The 16,671-nt window shown below is 39.1% G+C and overlaps 1 protein-coding gene across 3 annotated transcripts in view; it reads left to right on the top strand.

Annotated features, from left to right (window-relative positions):
* Positions 1-532: 532 nt before the first annotated feature.
* Positions 533-16,671, top strand: part of RPGR (retinitis pigmentosa GTPase regulator) — a 52,872-nt gene continuing 36,733 nt past the window's right edge. For all 3 annotated transcript variants that reach the window (XM_032426462.1, XM_032426459.1, XM_032426461.1), the window contains exons 1-8: positions 533-763; positions 2,443-2,568; positions 3,266-3,358; positions 4,825-4,887; positions 7,087-7,245; positions 8,666-8,815; positions 12,050-12,208; positions 16,502-16,657. In XM_032426462.1, coding sequence (XP_032282353.1) covers positions 601-763; positions 2,443-2,568; positions 3,266-3,358; positions 4,825-4,887; positions 7,087-7,245; positions 8,666-8,815; positions 12,050-12,208; positions 16,502-16,657 — 1,069 coding nt within the window. In that variant the 5' untranslated portion in view covers positions 533-600. The remainder of the gene's footprint in view (positions 764-2,442; positions 2,569-3,265; positions 3,359-4,824; positions 4,888-7,086; positions 7,246-8,665; positions 8,816-12,049; positions 12,209-16,501; positions 16,658-16,671) is intronic.

Genomic DNA, 16,671 nt, shown 5'->3' with positions numbered 1-16,671 from the left:
ACAGGTTGGGCTGGCTAAACTAGACCCCAGCTCTCCTCCACTGTATAATCAACACATCCACGAGGGAGCAACATGAACCACCTTACAGGACTGCGGTAGGACTCATTCATTCGTTAAAGATTTAATGAGCATCTAGTATATGGAAGGTCCCGGGTTACATGCTGGGAATACAAATGCGTTTTGGATGTTTAGCAGAGTCCCTATTTCATTTAGTTAGAGACAATCACTTATTACTAGTATTATTACAGTTATGTGCCGACGTTTGCCTGCGCCACACAGCCTGAGTGACAGAGCATGTGATATTTGTGACGTTTGTCAATATGCTTACGGGGTCCCTGCGGGGCCTAGATAAACCGCCAACATCAGCGTGCGGGCTCAGAAGCATCCCTGCGCGGCGTGGCCGCCCCTCCCCTCCCGGCCACCAGAGGGCGCGCGGCCTCTACCGCCCCGCCCGCTGCGTCTGCGCCTGCGCCTGCGCCGTGCCGGCCGCCCGGCCCTCCGCTCCCCTCCCCCGGCGCCGGCCCCGCCTCGCGCCCTAACGTTCCGCCTCCGTTGCCCCTAGCGGCTGTTTGTTGACTTCCGGGGACGCGGTAGTAGCCGATGTCCGGGGTGTCGCTATGGGGGCCCGGGGGGCTTCCGCGGCCCGCGTCGGGACTGAGGTGCTGCCATAGGCCCCACCGAATCGCCTTTGCCACCTTTCCGGTTCAGGCGCAGGCTCCCCGCACCGCCCTCAGCATGGGGGAACCCGAGGAGGTGGTGCCCGGTGAGTCGCGTCCGCGGGGGGGGCGGCGGGCCGGGAGGGAGGGTCCGCGGGCGGGCGGGCGGCCAGGTCCCGCCTCCGGGCCGCCCCGTCGGGGGAAAGGCCCGGGCGGCGGCCGCCGGACTGGGTCTGGAGCTCGGGCCTCGCCTCCGCGAAAGCTGGAGAGGAGCGGAAAGGAAGGCGGGGGGAAACACGGGGAAGGGGGTGCTTGTGTTTTCTTCTCTTTCTTTTAAAATAAGCTTTCGATGAGTTTCTCGAACGCGGGGGCAGTTTTTACCTCCCTATAAACTTCCCCAAAGTACCTCCCTCGAGGTCCCCAGGACCCAGTTATGTATTGAATGCAGTAAAGAGTGGGTGACTAGAGGGCGTGGGGTAAAAGAGGAAGGGGGGAAACAACTTAGAGAAAGGGGGTGCAGAGGGAGCCATTACGAGTGCTCTTTGAGACTTTTTCTCTGAGCTCCAGAAGTACAATTGACATTGTGACGCCGTACCACACGTATAGTGTAACAGACGTAGACGTTTCATGAAGTGGTGCTTACTCTAACCACTTGGTATGCTCTCAGATCTTTTTTATAGTACATTCCTTTAAAAATGATAATCGTGACCCACTAAATTGATTTTCTGACCCACTAATGGGTCGAGACCAACAGTTTGAAAAAAAACACTGGATTACAGCAGAATCAAGTGTGTGTGTGTACATATATATTTAGCGTTTTCTGCCATGCTCTTGGCTCTAACATGATTAGATTCCTGACCTCCTGGAGTTCACAGGCTAGTAAGAGATACTAGAAAGTAAACAAAATGACAGTACCATTTCACAATAGATACCAGGTGACAGAGCAGAGCCACCAAACCCTGGCTGGGGGTGAAGGTATCAGGGCAGGCTATCTGGGAAGCCAGAATAGAACAAAACAAAATTATTCATTCTAGAAAAACCCAGAGTGTGTTCTAGAACCTGGCCTCTTCAATTTCAATTATCAGTTTGAATTGACACGCCTCACAATTGTTCTCAAAGGGTTTTTCACAGTGGCTAGTCCCTTGTGCATTATCATTTATTATTAATACTTATGTTCCCTATGTTCTCCTTGAGATTTCCTCAAAAGCTGGATCTGGCCTTGTGTGTGTGTTTAAATGGTTATTGAAAACTGGTAGGGATTTTTGGTCTCTCTCTAAAATGGTACTGGACCAAAATAGTCTGTGAATACTACTCAGATCAGGTAGTATTTAATGACTTAATTTAAGAATGTTAAATCTCAACATCCTATATCGACATGATGCTAATGATGAAACAATACTGTCCTGTTCCCATGTGTGGAGAAAAGCCTTCAATCGGGCTAGACCATGAGGTGTTAACCAGTGTTAATGGGGCACGGATTTTATCAGTCAGCTCATTCCAGGGAGCAGATGGTCCACCTGGGCACAGCAGGACTTTTAGTAACGCGTTGAGAACTGCCTTCCTTTTTTTACTTTCCACCAGTAAATAATACATATTTAGTAGATTTCATAAATAAAACCAGAATAAAGTCTGAGGAGTGAGACTGAAGGTAGAAGGAGGATGTAAACAGTGCTAGAGTGGAAGCAAAGCTGCCACAAGACAAGGAATCTGTATAGATGAGTTACTGAAAAAAATAGTAACAGACAACATAGTGAAAGTTCTAAAATATACTGTCGTATATTTGCAGATTCGGGTGCTGTGTTTACATTTGGAAAAACTAAATTTGCTGAAAATATTCCCAGCAAATTTTGGTTTAAAAATGATATACCTACATTTCTTTCATGTGGAGATGAACATACTGCTATTGTTACAGGTTAGTATTGAAATCCTAAGTGAGGATGGTAATCCTTAGAGAACCCTAAATATTATAGATGTGCTGCGTTTCAAACATGTTGAATATATTTCCTTTACCAGAATAATGTTTTTTCTTTCTTTTATCAGAGAATTCTTGACAATTTGATTCATCAAGAGAGTGTTTTAAATTTTGAATCCCCTTGGTATATTTAAATATGATTTTGTATACACACTACTTTCTTGGAATAAATTTATTTTAATATATCTATATGATCAAAAGTGATTACTGCATAATCTTAGAAACTTTTTTTTAAAAGATTTTATTTATTTGACAGAGAGAAACACAGCGAGAGAGGGAACACAAGCAGGGGGAGTGGGAGAGGGAGAAGCAGGCTTCCTGCGGAGCAGAGAGCCCGATGTGGGGCTTGATCCCAGGACCCTGGGATCATGACTTGTGCCGAAGGCAGACGCTTAACGACTGAGCCACCCAGGCGCCCCTCTTAGAAACTTTTTTACACCTAACAGAATCTGGTAACCCTTAGATGGACAGTTAAAACAATTCATTTTCACCTGTTTGTAACCTTGTAACCTGTTTCAACACGGAAAAGCAATACAACTTTTAAGTGTAGCTTTTTTATTGCTTTGTGATGACTTCATCTCACATGACTTTATGTTGAAAATGCTTCAGTTTCTTATGTCTTTTTCCTTCCCACCAGGAAATAATAAACTTTACATGTTTGGCAGTAACAACTGGGGCCAGTTAGGATTAGGATCAAAGTCAACTGTTAACAAGCCAACATGTGTCAAAGGTTTGGGGTCTTTTCTTCTTTATTGCTTTAAATACTTACACTGCATAAAGTACTTTTATATTGATTGTGATGTTCTTTAATATCATATTAGGAATAATAAAGCCTTTAGTTCTTTAGTTTCCATTATTTACCTATTATTGGTGTTTAACTTTATTTTTTATATGATAATCAGAACTACTTTTATATATTAGGGTCTAAAAATCACATTGCTTTTTAAACCCGAAGAACACAAAGGAAATAATGATTCTTCAGTATTGCACTTGAATATCCTTTTATTTTGCCTGTTTGTTAACCTGCTTAAATATTACTGTTATTGTATATACAAAGAACAACCAATACAATATATAAGAATTTTGAGCTTTGTCTCATTTGTTAGAGTTGTGGACATCATGGTTCTATGTAGTTGTTGGTTTTATGAATTATACTTTACCCTGCTGCATATAGTGAGTAGATGTACTGAATGAGACATCGGGACTAGGGGTTAATTAGTACTAGTGTCCTTACAAGAACAGGACAAAATATTTTAAATCAGGACTGTCCCAGAAAATATGGGATGTATAATACCTTTAGAAAGCTTTCTTAGCATTATGTGTAAAGCTTCTGTTGGGTTGTTACCTGTGAACATCAACTAAGTTTGAGTGGTGATGGAGATTCTTTGGGATGTGCCAAGAGCAGTATTCTTAATCTTCTTAGCTAAATTTTTAATTTCAGCTCAAAATGTCATTGTAATTTAGCATATCCATGCTATTTATAGATAATGTTATGGAATTTTCAAAGTATTCTACTTGGTCAAAAAGTGTTTATTGAGCACAATGTACTATAAACCCTAGGTTTGGGTTTTTTTTTTTTAAAGCCTGGGTTTATTCACATGATCTTTATTCTCAGATATCTAATAGATGAAGTAACAGGATTGTCTAGACTGTGAACTTTGACACCAGGGACTCTGTCTTAGTGATCTTTGCAGCCTCTATGCTAAGCACTTAGGAGGGGTTCTGTAAATCTTTTTTGAACATGTAAATGAATGAGTGAAGAGCTTTATCATAGGTTATGCCTATGAATATTGGACTTGTAGTGTTTCATTGTGTGAGGTAGAAGGTGAACTTGACAATGGTGATAGCAGATTAGGGAATAGATCAGGTTGGTGAGGAGGCAGCATAACAGTGCCACAAATCTCAGTACATATTCATGACCTGTGGAGATTTGAAAAATACATAGCAGACCTACTGACTCACATTCTCCAGGGGTGGGGCTGAGCTATCTGTATTTTTCTCAAAGCTCCGCTGGTTATTATGATGCACAGCTAGTCCTGAAAACTTTTGGCTTATTAGTTAAGAACATCAACTTTGGAGTCTGACGGGCCTGGGTTTAAATCTCGTTTCTACTGCTTAGTTACCATTTGACCTGTGTTATTTATCATTTTTGTAACCATAAAATCTTTTAATTGTCATATTTTTTTGTATTTTTAGCTTTAAAACCTGAAAAAGTGAAATTTGCTGCCTGTGGACGGAACCACACCCTAGTTTCAACAGGTGTAGTATTCAATCTGTATGACTTCTTTCCCAATTTGAGGACAGAGTTCTCATCTGTGGCTTTGTAAAATTAATAGAAATGGTACCTTGGCAATAATAAGATTAGGATTTTTTAAAAATGTAAATGGTTAGCACACTTGTTTGCCTTTGAAAATACATAGATAAATGTTAACTGGCTGCAGAAAATCTTCTTTTCTTGGATTATGTTAAGGGGAAGCCCATCCTTACCTATGCACACACCTCAGGGGCTGCTTGCTCCTGATCTTGCTCTTTCCTCTTTTCTTTTTTTTTTTTTTTTTTAAGATTTTATTTATTTTTTTGACAGAGAGACAGCGAGAGAGGGAACACAAGCAGGGGGAGTGGGAGAAGCAGGCTTCCTGCGGAGCAGGGAGCCCGATGCGGGGCTCGATCCCAGGACCCTGGGATCATGACCTGAGCCAAAGGCAGACGCTTAACGACTGAGCCACCCAGGCGCCCGCTCTTTCCTCTTTTCTGAGGGCGAGTGGAAGCCACCCCCAAAAGGCTATTGATGTGAGCACAATTCCAATCACCATCCAAATGGGCTGTGTATGTCTCTGTGTAGAAACTGACAAGGTGATTCTAAAGTTTATATGAAAAAGCACAGGACCTAGAATAGCCAAAACAGTTTTGAAAAGAACAAAATCGGAGGACTAACACTACTGATTTCAAGACCTCTAAGGCCACAGTAATCAAGACACTGGGCTATTTGCAAAAAGAGAGACAAAGATTATCAGAACAAAACAGAGTCCAGAAGTAGACCCACACATATATGCCCAACTAATGTTTGGCAAAAGTGCCAAGGCAATTCAGTGGAGAAAGGGTAGTCTTTTCAACAGATGCTGCTGGAGCAAATGGACATCCAGGCGCTGATCACCGAGCAGCCTTTCCTACCTCCTTCTCTCCCATAGCCTCTTCTGTGTTCAGGTTATTCTCACCACCTCCAGCTCCTCCTCAGGCCTTTCCCCTCATTCATACTTTTTCCTTGCTAAAATATCTTTCTCTTATTCAGATTCTTATCTTTTAAGATCCAGTATAAGTCTTCTTCCATGGAGCTTTCTGTGCCTATTCAACTTTGACTCATGTCATGCTCTGAACTGCTTTAGTATTCCACCAACTCTGGTTCACGTGATAAGTGTTAAATCACGTGGCCTTGTGGTATGTTCCATTGGAAAGCTAGTCTTGGTTCCTCAGCTAGGTGTCATCTTTTCTACTATAACTTTAAATTTTTACTGATTCAGGCTGATTTTGCCCTCAGTTTCCCCTATAATTTAGTGAGGCTTTAACTTCATGTGCATTTGTATGACAGATATAACTAGTTTTTAATATGGGTATGTTTTTAAAAATCTTCATTACTTTTGAGCTTACTGGCAATTTTTATTATCTGGGCATGATACACTTCATATTTAATTAATAATTAACACACATTTACATAGTGTGTACAACAAGCAAATGCCGTTCTAAGAATTTTATAAATGTCAGCTAATTTGATCTTTATAAACAACTCTGTGAAGTAGGCAGTATTCTTATCCCCATTTTGCAGATGAGGAAAATGAGCCACTGAGAAGTTAAGTACAGCTTGCCCTAGGTCACACAGCTGATGAGTGGCAAGCCAGCATTTGCACCCAGGAAATCTGGCTCTCCAGTCCTTTCTCCTAAACACAATACTATACTGCCTTCCTATTTAGCTAGAAAATTAAAATACACATAGAATTTTCATGTTTCTAATGATACTCTTTTTGGATTTGCCTCATTTTACTCGTTACATATTATATCTTAACTTTAATGGGTATGGAAGTTAAAATTAATGAACCACATCTCTTTTAAAATAGTTTGATTTGGATTATAAACTAATTTGGAAATTACTTTCCTCTTTTTGCTCTGATTTAATAAAGTGCTGCATTAGCAAGAAAATACATTCCACACATTCTGTGCATTTCAGTTGCTACTTAAGCTCTAAACCGATTTAGAAAATCTCACAAACATGTATAACCTTGCTTGTTTTGCTTGATTTTTGATACCGAATTAAAGTTGTTCACCAAATGGTAGGATAATAAATGGTAGGATAATGTCAGCTTTCAGCTTTCTTCACTGTTAACAGGGGAAATACCTGGTACCTGGCCTGTCTCGTAAAGATGGTGACTGTAGTATATTGATGTTTCTTTCCTTTTCCATGTGCAGAAGGAGGCAAAGTATACGCAGCTGGAGGAAATAATGAAGGACAGCTGGGACTTGGTGACACTGACGAGAGAAACTCTTTTCATCTAATTAGTTTTTTTACTTCCCAGCGTAAGATTAAGCAGCTCTCTGCTGGATCCAATACTTCAGCTGCACTAACTGGTGAGACTTTGTTCCACTTCAGGCTGGGAACCATCCCTTTCCTTTAGACCAGGATATACCAACTGAGTCACCTGACCCCAGCATTGCTGTTTCGTTTTCTTTCATTAACTATGTGTTTATGAAGACATAAAAATTGACCTTTGAATCATGACATAGAGTCCAGTTTTGTGCTTATTTAGAGTGAGATGTAAACGCACACGTAGCTGCCATGCCGCCATCTACTCCTGTAGATACTAAATCGTCACTGTGTGTTCTGAACGTTATATTTGCAGCCGTTATAAGGTTGCTATCAGAAACATAGAAATCTATTAGATATGTGTTATCAGAATATGGTCTGGCGGCACCTGGCAGGCTCAGTCGGAAGAGCACGTGACTCTTGATCTTGGAGGGTTGTGAGTTCGAGCCCCACCTTGGGTATAGAGATTACTTAAATAAATAAACTTTAAAAAATAATATAAAATACGGTCTGTATTGGTCATCGCATCTCTCTGCCCTCCCTCTCAAAGCCCATATGAGAAGTGTCTTTAAAATGGGAGCCAGGATACACGCGGTGTCTGTGAAGAAGCTGCTGTGGGCTTCTCCGCTCCAGTGGGGGAGCTGTGTGGCCCATGGCGCTGCTCCGGCTGCCGGGAGGGCTGGAGTCACATCTGCAGCGTCGTGTCCGCAGGACCGTCCACCGTCCACTTAGCCTCTCGGTGTCCTTGTGGTTCCTCTTTTCAGTTTTCCTTTGATTTGCCTTATTATTAAACCACTTCAAAGATTTGAAAATTTTAAATTAAAGGACGTAAGTCTTGATAATTTCTAAAGTATTTTGCCTAGCTTCACTTTTTCTTCCATTGAAACCCTAATCAGAAAGAATACACGCTAATGCATTTGGGAGATGCTCTATGTGCTCAGATATCTCCTTAATCTCTGAAGTTATGGTATGTGTTTTCAAGTATAAATTGTAAAAAAAAAAAAAAAAAAAAGTGAAATGCATTTCTTTTTTTTGTCTTTCTTTAAAACTTCGTTTTTATAGTGTTCTCAAGAGCAAGGTCCTCCAGGCCCTTTTGACCTGGGACTTGCCCAGGAAATGTCCAGTGTGGCTCATGCTGTCGTTCAGTTCAGTTGCAGGCTGACCGCTTGAAAAGAAGAAACATTTGCTGTTCAGAGACAATAGACTAAGAAAAGGTTAAGTTGAGATAAAAATATGGACACGATTAGCATCATGTTATCCTCTGTCCTTTATCATCATAGAAGCCCTTCATAGGAGAAATTGAACTCTTATGCAGCTAGCTGGTGTGAATGTCTTAGTAGCACTTTTCTCTCAAGACACGTAGTTTTTCTAAATTAAAGAATAAATGCTGTGTTGGAAATATAATAACTCGATAGCCTTGCTACCTCTTAAAACCTTTTTTTCCTCCTTGTGTTTTCTTTATAGAGGATGGAGAGCTTTTTATGTGGGGTGACAATTCTGAAGGGCAAATTGGTTTAAAAAATATAACTAATGTGTGTGTCCCTCAACAAGTGACTGTTGGGAAACCTATCTCCTGGATCTCTTGTGGATATTACCATTCAGCTTTTGTAACAAGTAAGAACATTTTGGATTCATCATGTTACCTCGTATTTCTAAGTGTTTACTCAGTTAATGATAAAATCTAACATTCTACAGTTCTGTAGAAATAATGCCATGGCAGTCTATGTAATGAAGTAATTGTGGTCCGTTTTGGGTCACAATGTCTCTCCATTTTAGTAATGACAGTTTATAATTCAAAACTCACTCTGAGATGTTAACTTTTTTAGTGAATATTAGAAAATATTAGAAAAGCAAAATGTATGTCAGAGACTTCTAAACTTTGGTTCTCAAACTTCTTGGATTCCTTGGCATTGGAAATGAGATCTATGGGCCACTTTCCCTTGGGTGCACTTGCCTCTGTACTTAGACCTACTCTACTCTTGTCTTGCTAATTAGCTTTTATTGTTTCAGTAAGGGAGTCGTAGACTTTCACTGTGAGAGCAGGGATGTAGAGTAGATGGAAAAGGAAGATTGCTCAGTATGAGATAGGATTTCCTTTGCTGGAACTTTCTTTAGCATCCCCAGTCTCTCCCTTTCTGGGGCTCCCTGGCAACCTTTTCTGCCTTGGTTAAATATTTGAAATGTTATAGTCTGTATCTACACAGGGAGTGATAGAAGTATGATCATTCCATCTTATTGGTGGTTTTTCTAACAGCAAAAACACCTAGAGGGAATAGTTTTGTGGCCCCTCTTAGATGTCTCTAAATCTTTGTTTTACATTCTATGCACCTCATATTCAGGTTTAGAAAGTGCTGATTGACCCATTCCAGTGGCGCTCAGATTTCCCAGTGAATTGGTAGCACCATGGTACCAAGAGAGGGCAAACTCCCGACTCAGCTGGCATTGGTTGCCACTATATCAGCTTGTATCTTGAACAAACTAATAATAAATATCGTCAAATGAGGGAGTAACTGAATGAACAATTCATTGTGTTCCTTGGGGCAATGCTACCTACCAACTTATTGGCAACTTTCTGGCTCCCGGGGTTGGTGTAGTCTGTGCTCACTTTGTTTATGAGACAAAGAAACAAACAAAAAACACAGATGGAAAAACAAATAAAAGTCCAAGCAAAAGCATTGTCTTCTCTTTAGATTTTAATAAAACTGCCAAATTCAGTTTTATGACTAAACTCTAGCCAGTAGGAAAACAAGGAATTGCTCATTGTAGCCAACAGGCATTGCATTGAGCTTTTTTATTTTGTTTATATTTATGCCTTTTATTTAAAAAAAACAGCTTTGTTGGGTGGACTTTAAGAAACAAGACAAATGAGCAAAGGGAAAAACAGACAAATTAAGAAACAGACTCTTAACTATAGAGAACAATCTGATGGTTGGGGGGGGGAAGGAGGGATGGGTGAAACAGGTGAAGGGGATTAAGGAGTGCACTGTGATGAGCACCAGGTGTTGTATGGAAGCGTTGAATCACTATATGGTACACCTGAAACTAATATTAACACTCAACTAACGAATTAACATTTTAAAAATTAAAAAAAGAAAGTCAAAGAACATACACACACAAAACCAGCTTTATTGACATGTAGCTCACATACCATACAGTTCACCCATGTTAAGGTGTGAGGAGCAGCAGGAATTTATAGACAAAAGTGGAAAGAAACTCATCTGGACTTAGTAACTCCTTTCATGTAAGAGGCATGGGAAAAAGAGGAAGGGAGCCGACAGAGCACTTCTGTGCTAGTGTTTGCTAAATACTTTATAGAAAACTGTGGTTCAGAAAATTTCATTTTCTGTGCAGATCAATCCAGAAAATCAGTAGAGCTGGGTTTGTAGTATTTAACCAAGTTTTAAGTGGTGCATGCTATGTGTGTTGGATGTCCCACAACTTCCCCAAGTTCTGTTTTGCTAGAAGGACTCTCAAGCTTCAATAGCTTGAGAGTTATACTCAATGGCAAAGATTTATTACAGCAAAGGATACAGAGCAAACACAGCTGGAAGGAGATATGTGTCCTCCAGAGAAGTCTAGCATACACTTCCTAGTCCTTACTCTTTGCTGCACAGGACGTGCTTGGAACTACAGGGATGTGTGTGTAATGTCCCTGCCGAGAAGCCCACTCTATTCTCAGGATCTTTGGCTTTTATGTGGGGGTGCTGATTGTGTAGGCATATCCTGCTAGCAACTAGTCACAGCAACTGAAACTCCAATCCCTCAACAGTGAAACCAAGTGTACATTATCAATGTTGATGGTTGTTCAAAGCAACCCTGAGAACCCAAGCTGTCATAATTTGTTGTTCAGGTTACCAAACAAAATCATCAGTCACTAACATAAAGAACACTCCAAGGGCCGCGTTCCCAGGGGTTGGTCAGTGGTCAATCATGGTTCTCTTGGAGACATGCAGATAATAAACAACCAGGTATACTGTGTTACCTCTCTCCTCACATGAATGGTGCTATGTTTTGTGTCAGATCAGGTTATGTATCTACAAAGGTGTTTAAACTCCTGCCTTATAGAACTCAGTTCAGTTCATAGAAATGAATTCTAAAAAGTTCCTGCTTTCGAGAAGCTCATAGTCATAGTGTGATAAGAACATAAAAAATCACCTACCAACTTATTGACAACTTTCTGGCTCCTACAATTCCCAGATGGAATCTGTTTCCAAGTTAGAAATGATTTTTTTTAGTAGTGTTAGTATGGACAAGACAGTGATTAAATGTCACGAGTTCCTTGATAAGAGAATCTTTCCGGAGGAAGTGCCATCTAACTGAGCAAAATCTGCTATCTTAAGGCTCACTCAACATATTTCCTTCACACACAAATGCATTTTCTAAAACAAGTTTCACAAAAGCAATTATTCATTTAACAAGTATTCACTGAGTATTTCATATACCAGACACTGCTAGGTTCTTGGAATACCAAAGTGAACAAGACAAAATCCATGTCCTAATGGGGGCTTAATGTCTAGTCATTTTGCTTTACTATAAAAGGAAGTAGAAGAAATAAGATGGTCTCTATGTGAAACAGCTAAAATCGTTTTCTAGTTCATTAGTAACGATGGTCATGAATTCATAAAGATTTTGGATTAGCATAATCAAGGAGAAAAGAAAATCTTAGCTTTATTTCCTTACCATACAGTAAAAATATCTCAAGAAAGGGTAAATTGATCAAGTTGTCATTTTCTAAATTTTTTACTGAACATGAGAATGTGTACCCCAAAGACTAGTATTTTGTCCATAATTATGTCATCCTTGATCATTGTGTCAATTATGTCATCCATCATCCTTTTCCTTCAATAGCAGAGGGAGAACTGTACACATTTGGAGAACCGGAGTGTGGGAAGTTAGGTCTTCCCAATCAGCTGCTGGTCAATCACAAAATGCCCCAGCCGGTGCCTGGAATTCCCGAGAAGGTGGTCCAAGTAGCTTGTGGTGGAGGGCACACCGTGGTTCTCACAGGTATGTGTGGATCCTGCTGCTCTGTTCCCTGCTTTCTGGGGTGGCTAATAATAAAAAAAAAATTACACTCATTTTCTTCTATTGTGATAAAAACACAGCATCTGATCCACTCTCTTCACAGATTTTTAAGTCTATAATACAGTATTGTTATCTACAGGCACAGTGTTGTACAGCAGATCTCTAGACCTTACCTGCATAGCTGAAACTTTATACCCATTGATTAGCTGCAGCCCTTTCCCCCTCTCAGCCCCTGGCAGCCACCACCCTAGTCTGTGCTTCTGTGAGCTTGACTTTATTAGATACCTCATACAAGATGGCCTCACATCTTTTTTCATTAAGATCCCCATCTTTGATTTCCATAGTTAATACACATCTTTGGCCTATGGAAGAAAATTGTAAGTAGAAAAAAATGAATCTTGTGGAATTGTTTTTGCTAACATTATGGACATTTTCATGATCTTAACACCTTTAATGGAGGCAGATAACATTGTTTTTAGCTTGTTTTCAAGGACAAACTGCCTTGCGTGCGCGCGTGTGTGTGTATTCTATATTTATCTAAAATTGATATCACTTTTCCTGAAATACCTTCTTTTCCCTGTTCATGCTGTTTTCTGTATGTCCTTTGATAATTCTTTTCTTTGTGATATTCACAACGTAAAACTTGGTAATTTCTTTGTGATTTTTTTATGTTCTATTATAGTAATTCAACAAAAAGTGTTAAGATTTTAAATTACAGATATTTAAAGAAAGTTAGAACCTTAATAGCAATGTCAATTTTGGCTTCTGAAATTTATATTTGGTATGACATGTCATTTTTCAGGATTCCAGTCAATATGGTAAAATATACATACTCCTTGATAATATGCTTACTAAATTGCTGCCTCCAAATTTGTTCAACATTAGATTTATTTGAGTGGCATACAGGTAATACAGCTAGTGAACTATTGTATTTTTTTGGTCAAAAAGAAATTAACAGTTTCTGAAGTCACCACTTAATCTTCAGTAGCCCAAAGTTAGCAGTGTTGTAGGCAAATTTTGAATAATATCCAATTCTCAGATGATATGCTTACTGTTGCAAGGTGATTGAGCGATATTTTATCTTTAGATTTTCCTCTCATACTGCTTTTCCTTGACTTTTTGCTCTAGTCCAAGTCATGCTTGTTAAGTGGTGGTTTCCCAGAATTATAATTCCCAGATGAAATCTGTTTCCAAGTTAGAAATGATTTTTTTTCAAGGCCTCCATTCTATATTTGGAAATAATTCTGAGGTTTAAGATTTCTTTGATTTTTCTAACAAAATGGATTTCCATATATTTTTAAGAAGATTTATTTTAGGAATTTTAAACTTAGAAATTAATCTATAAATTATCTGAAAATGTATTCTGTAGGCAGAAATTCAACTTATTCCGTATGTGTTCTGTAATTTCTCTAGTTTAAACAAACATTATAGAATTTATTAGGTGATTGAAGGTTACTCTAAAGCACACAAATGTTGATAATGTAAAAATAACATCATTCAACTATATGTTATAAAATATCATTACATAAAATGAGCACCCAGATAATCCATGATACTTTTAATTATACTTAAAATTTAAAAATGCCCTGAAGTATGATATTTTCTTGAAATATTATAGACATTTAGCTTTCTGTGGACTTAATTTTGAGGTTAAAAACTATGTTGCCAGAAATTATTCTCTCTAGATTTTTGTAGACTTTGGGATCTCACATACCAGTAAAGTTTTTGTATTTTAAGTTTTTAATTTTGTGACAAGAATATGAAGACCAACAGATGGTTGCGATCTTCTGATCTGCATTTGCTTAAATACGGCATTGCAGAAAAAATGCAACCTTTTCACCATTGTATCATAAATAAGGGGGCATTTCAAAACAAAAATTAAAAAACTCTCAATTTTATTGTAAAAGACACCCTCTTAAATTATATTCACTTATCTGTATGGAAAATTTACTGCTTTGTCTATTTTTCACATTTCTCCATGGACCTGTGCAAGCTTTATTATGCACCAGCCCTGGTGAGAAACCTGTGTTCCGGAGTACAGTGTAGACAGAAATAGTCCTAACTGATGAAGAAACAGACCTGAAGCACATATTGATTATCAGTTTGACTAAGTACTAAATTGAATACCTAAGAGTTATAGAATACTTTGAAGACCTTAAAGGAAAGAATAGCTAACCATCTGTTCTAGACCATTCCCTTCACCAAAGGAAAGGGCTTGGATTAGATGATTCTATGGGGGCCCTCCCTAGCATTGTTTTTCCTTTTGTCTATAACTCTGATCTCAAAATCTGTTTGGGTACCATTCATTAAACTACTTTAAAGATAATTTAAATTAGTTTATTGCCAATGAATTTATTGCCAATGACCGTAAGAGGTTAGAAAATAAAACTATTGGTTGTGGCGATGGTATGATTAGTTTCTACTTTGAATCGGGAAAACAGTGGACTGCTGAGAAAGTGTCAGCTTGGAACTTGGGATACACTAAGTGAAGCAGAGTGATATACGTAATCTGAAATGTCATCGCCAGCATTAGCAAAAGCTAAGAAAGTTATAAGATGGGGTCCACAATGAAGTCTGGATCCCAAGGGAAAATAAGAACTTATCTTAACTTCTCTAGATTATATTTGGACAAACTCAGGATCTCTACAGGGCAACAAGTTACTAGTCATGAAATCAAATGTATTCTGAGAAATCAGAATAATATTCATATGAAGCCACCTACTAAAACCTGTTTTCCTAATAGAGTATCATTTGTCAACATCAAATTACATTGTTAAATGTTACAAAGATGATAAGACCAACAATTGGATGAGTTGTTATATGTAATGTCCTTAGGTAAAAAAAAAAAAAAAAAAAAGTAGAAACTGTCAAGTACCTGAAAGCGAACCCGATAGGGTAAGGAGCAAAACTTATGGCACTTGACTCCGGCTGCCTGAATGGCCTCACTTCACAGTCTATCTCAGCCCACGTAACCTTGAGTGATCAGCAGCCAGCTAGAGATGGACAGATGTCTTCATTTACCCAGCACTCTACTGCTAACCCGACATTCAGAACTGGTGACATGCCATGCGATTATTAATTAAACTAAGAGATGGTACTTTTTACGTTAAAATAAGGATGTTTTGCCATAGCCTCAGTGTGGCTTCGTATCCTGACACAGCATATTTTCTTTAAGAGGTATTATCTCTCTGTCTTGTTTATGAAGTAAGTATTATTAGACAGGAAAAATGTAAAGTCATACGACAGTAGATAGTTGTGTGTTCATCAGGATCCTCCACTGTCAGAAATAAGATGAGTCGATTAGTTACTTTTTAGAAAAATGTTCTTACAACGGAATGTCCTAGTGTGTGTTCAAATCTGCCTGAATGCTTTCTCATGTAAGCCTCACAGCAACTCTATTAGAGAGGAATAATAACATCAGAGAATTTAGGTAACTGGCGTGCTGGCCACAGCCAGTAATAATGGAGGTTTGGACTCCTGCCTGAATCCAAAGCTCTTGCTCTTCCTCCTGTAGCGCAGAGAGGCGATGTGTGGGACTTTGGAGAAGGAAACCACGCTTCCTGACTCAGGGCCAGCCAGAGTTGTGTGTCTGAAGGGACCCTTTCGTCACCACCCATTTATCCTGTTTTTGTGCTTTTCCATTTCTCGAGAACATATGAACTAATGTTTACTAAGTTATTGGAGGTCTTTGGAGTCAAAAAATATTAACAAAAAGGAAAAGCTTTTGTCCCCCCTTTCATTATTGTTGCGCTTCCTAGTAAAGGAACTTGACCTGTAAGTGAATCAAGCATATCTACGGTGCGTTTCAATTCTCATGCAAATTCTCCTCTGAAATTGTTTTACAAAATAGATTATTCTGTTAAACTATTTTTGAGAAGTAAGGAGTTCTTCTGTAGGAAACACTACTCTTTTTTTTAAGGCAATGAAAGGAATTAGCTTAATGACAACTGATGCTGTTTTTAAAGAGCTGAGTGGTAATTATAGGGACATGTCAGGTAGTTCACTGACTGATATGTCTTTAGCAGTTCTTTTTACGGTCATATGTAAAAGGTAAAATCAGGCCCATGCCATAACTTTTATAATCGTGTGCCTTGTCATTTTTCTCCTCCTTCATCATTGAGAATGTATACCTCAGCATTAGGTATTCTTATATGGATATTTCAGAGGCACTTAACTTTCATCACAAAAGTTTGAATGCAACAGTTTTCTAGATACAATGGTGACAGCGTCCGCTTCCCTGCAATCTTTTTCTTGTATTTGCTCATTCCCTTTCAGAGAAAGCCGTGTATACCTTTGGGCTGGGACAGTTTGGTCAGCTGGGTCTTGGTACCTTTCGTTTTGAATCTTCGGTACCCAAAGTCATTGAGCATATTAAGGATCAGAAAATAAATTCTATTTCCTGTGGAGAAAATCACACAGCTCTGATAACAGGTACAGATGAGAAT

The sequence above is a fragment of the Phoca vitulina genome, unplaced genomic scaffold (assembly GCF_004348235.1).
Source record: "Phoca vitulina isolate PV1807 unplaced genomic scaffold, GSC_HSeal_1.0 scaffold35, whole genome shotgun sequence".
NCBI classification, from domain to species: domain Eukaryota; kingdom Metazoa; phylum Chordata; class Mammalia; order Carnivora; family Phocidae; genus Phoca; species Phoca vitulina.
This window is presented reverse-complemented; position numbering and strand designations above follow the sequence as displayed.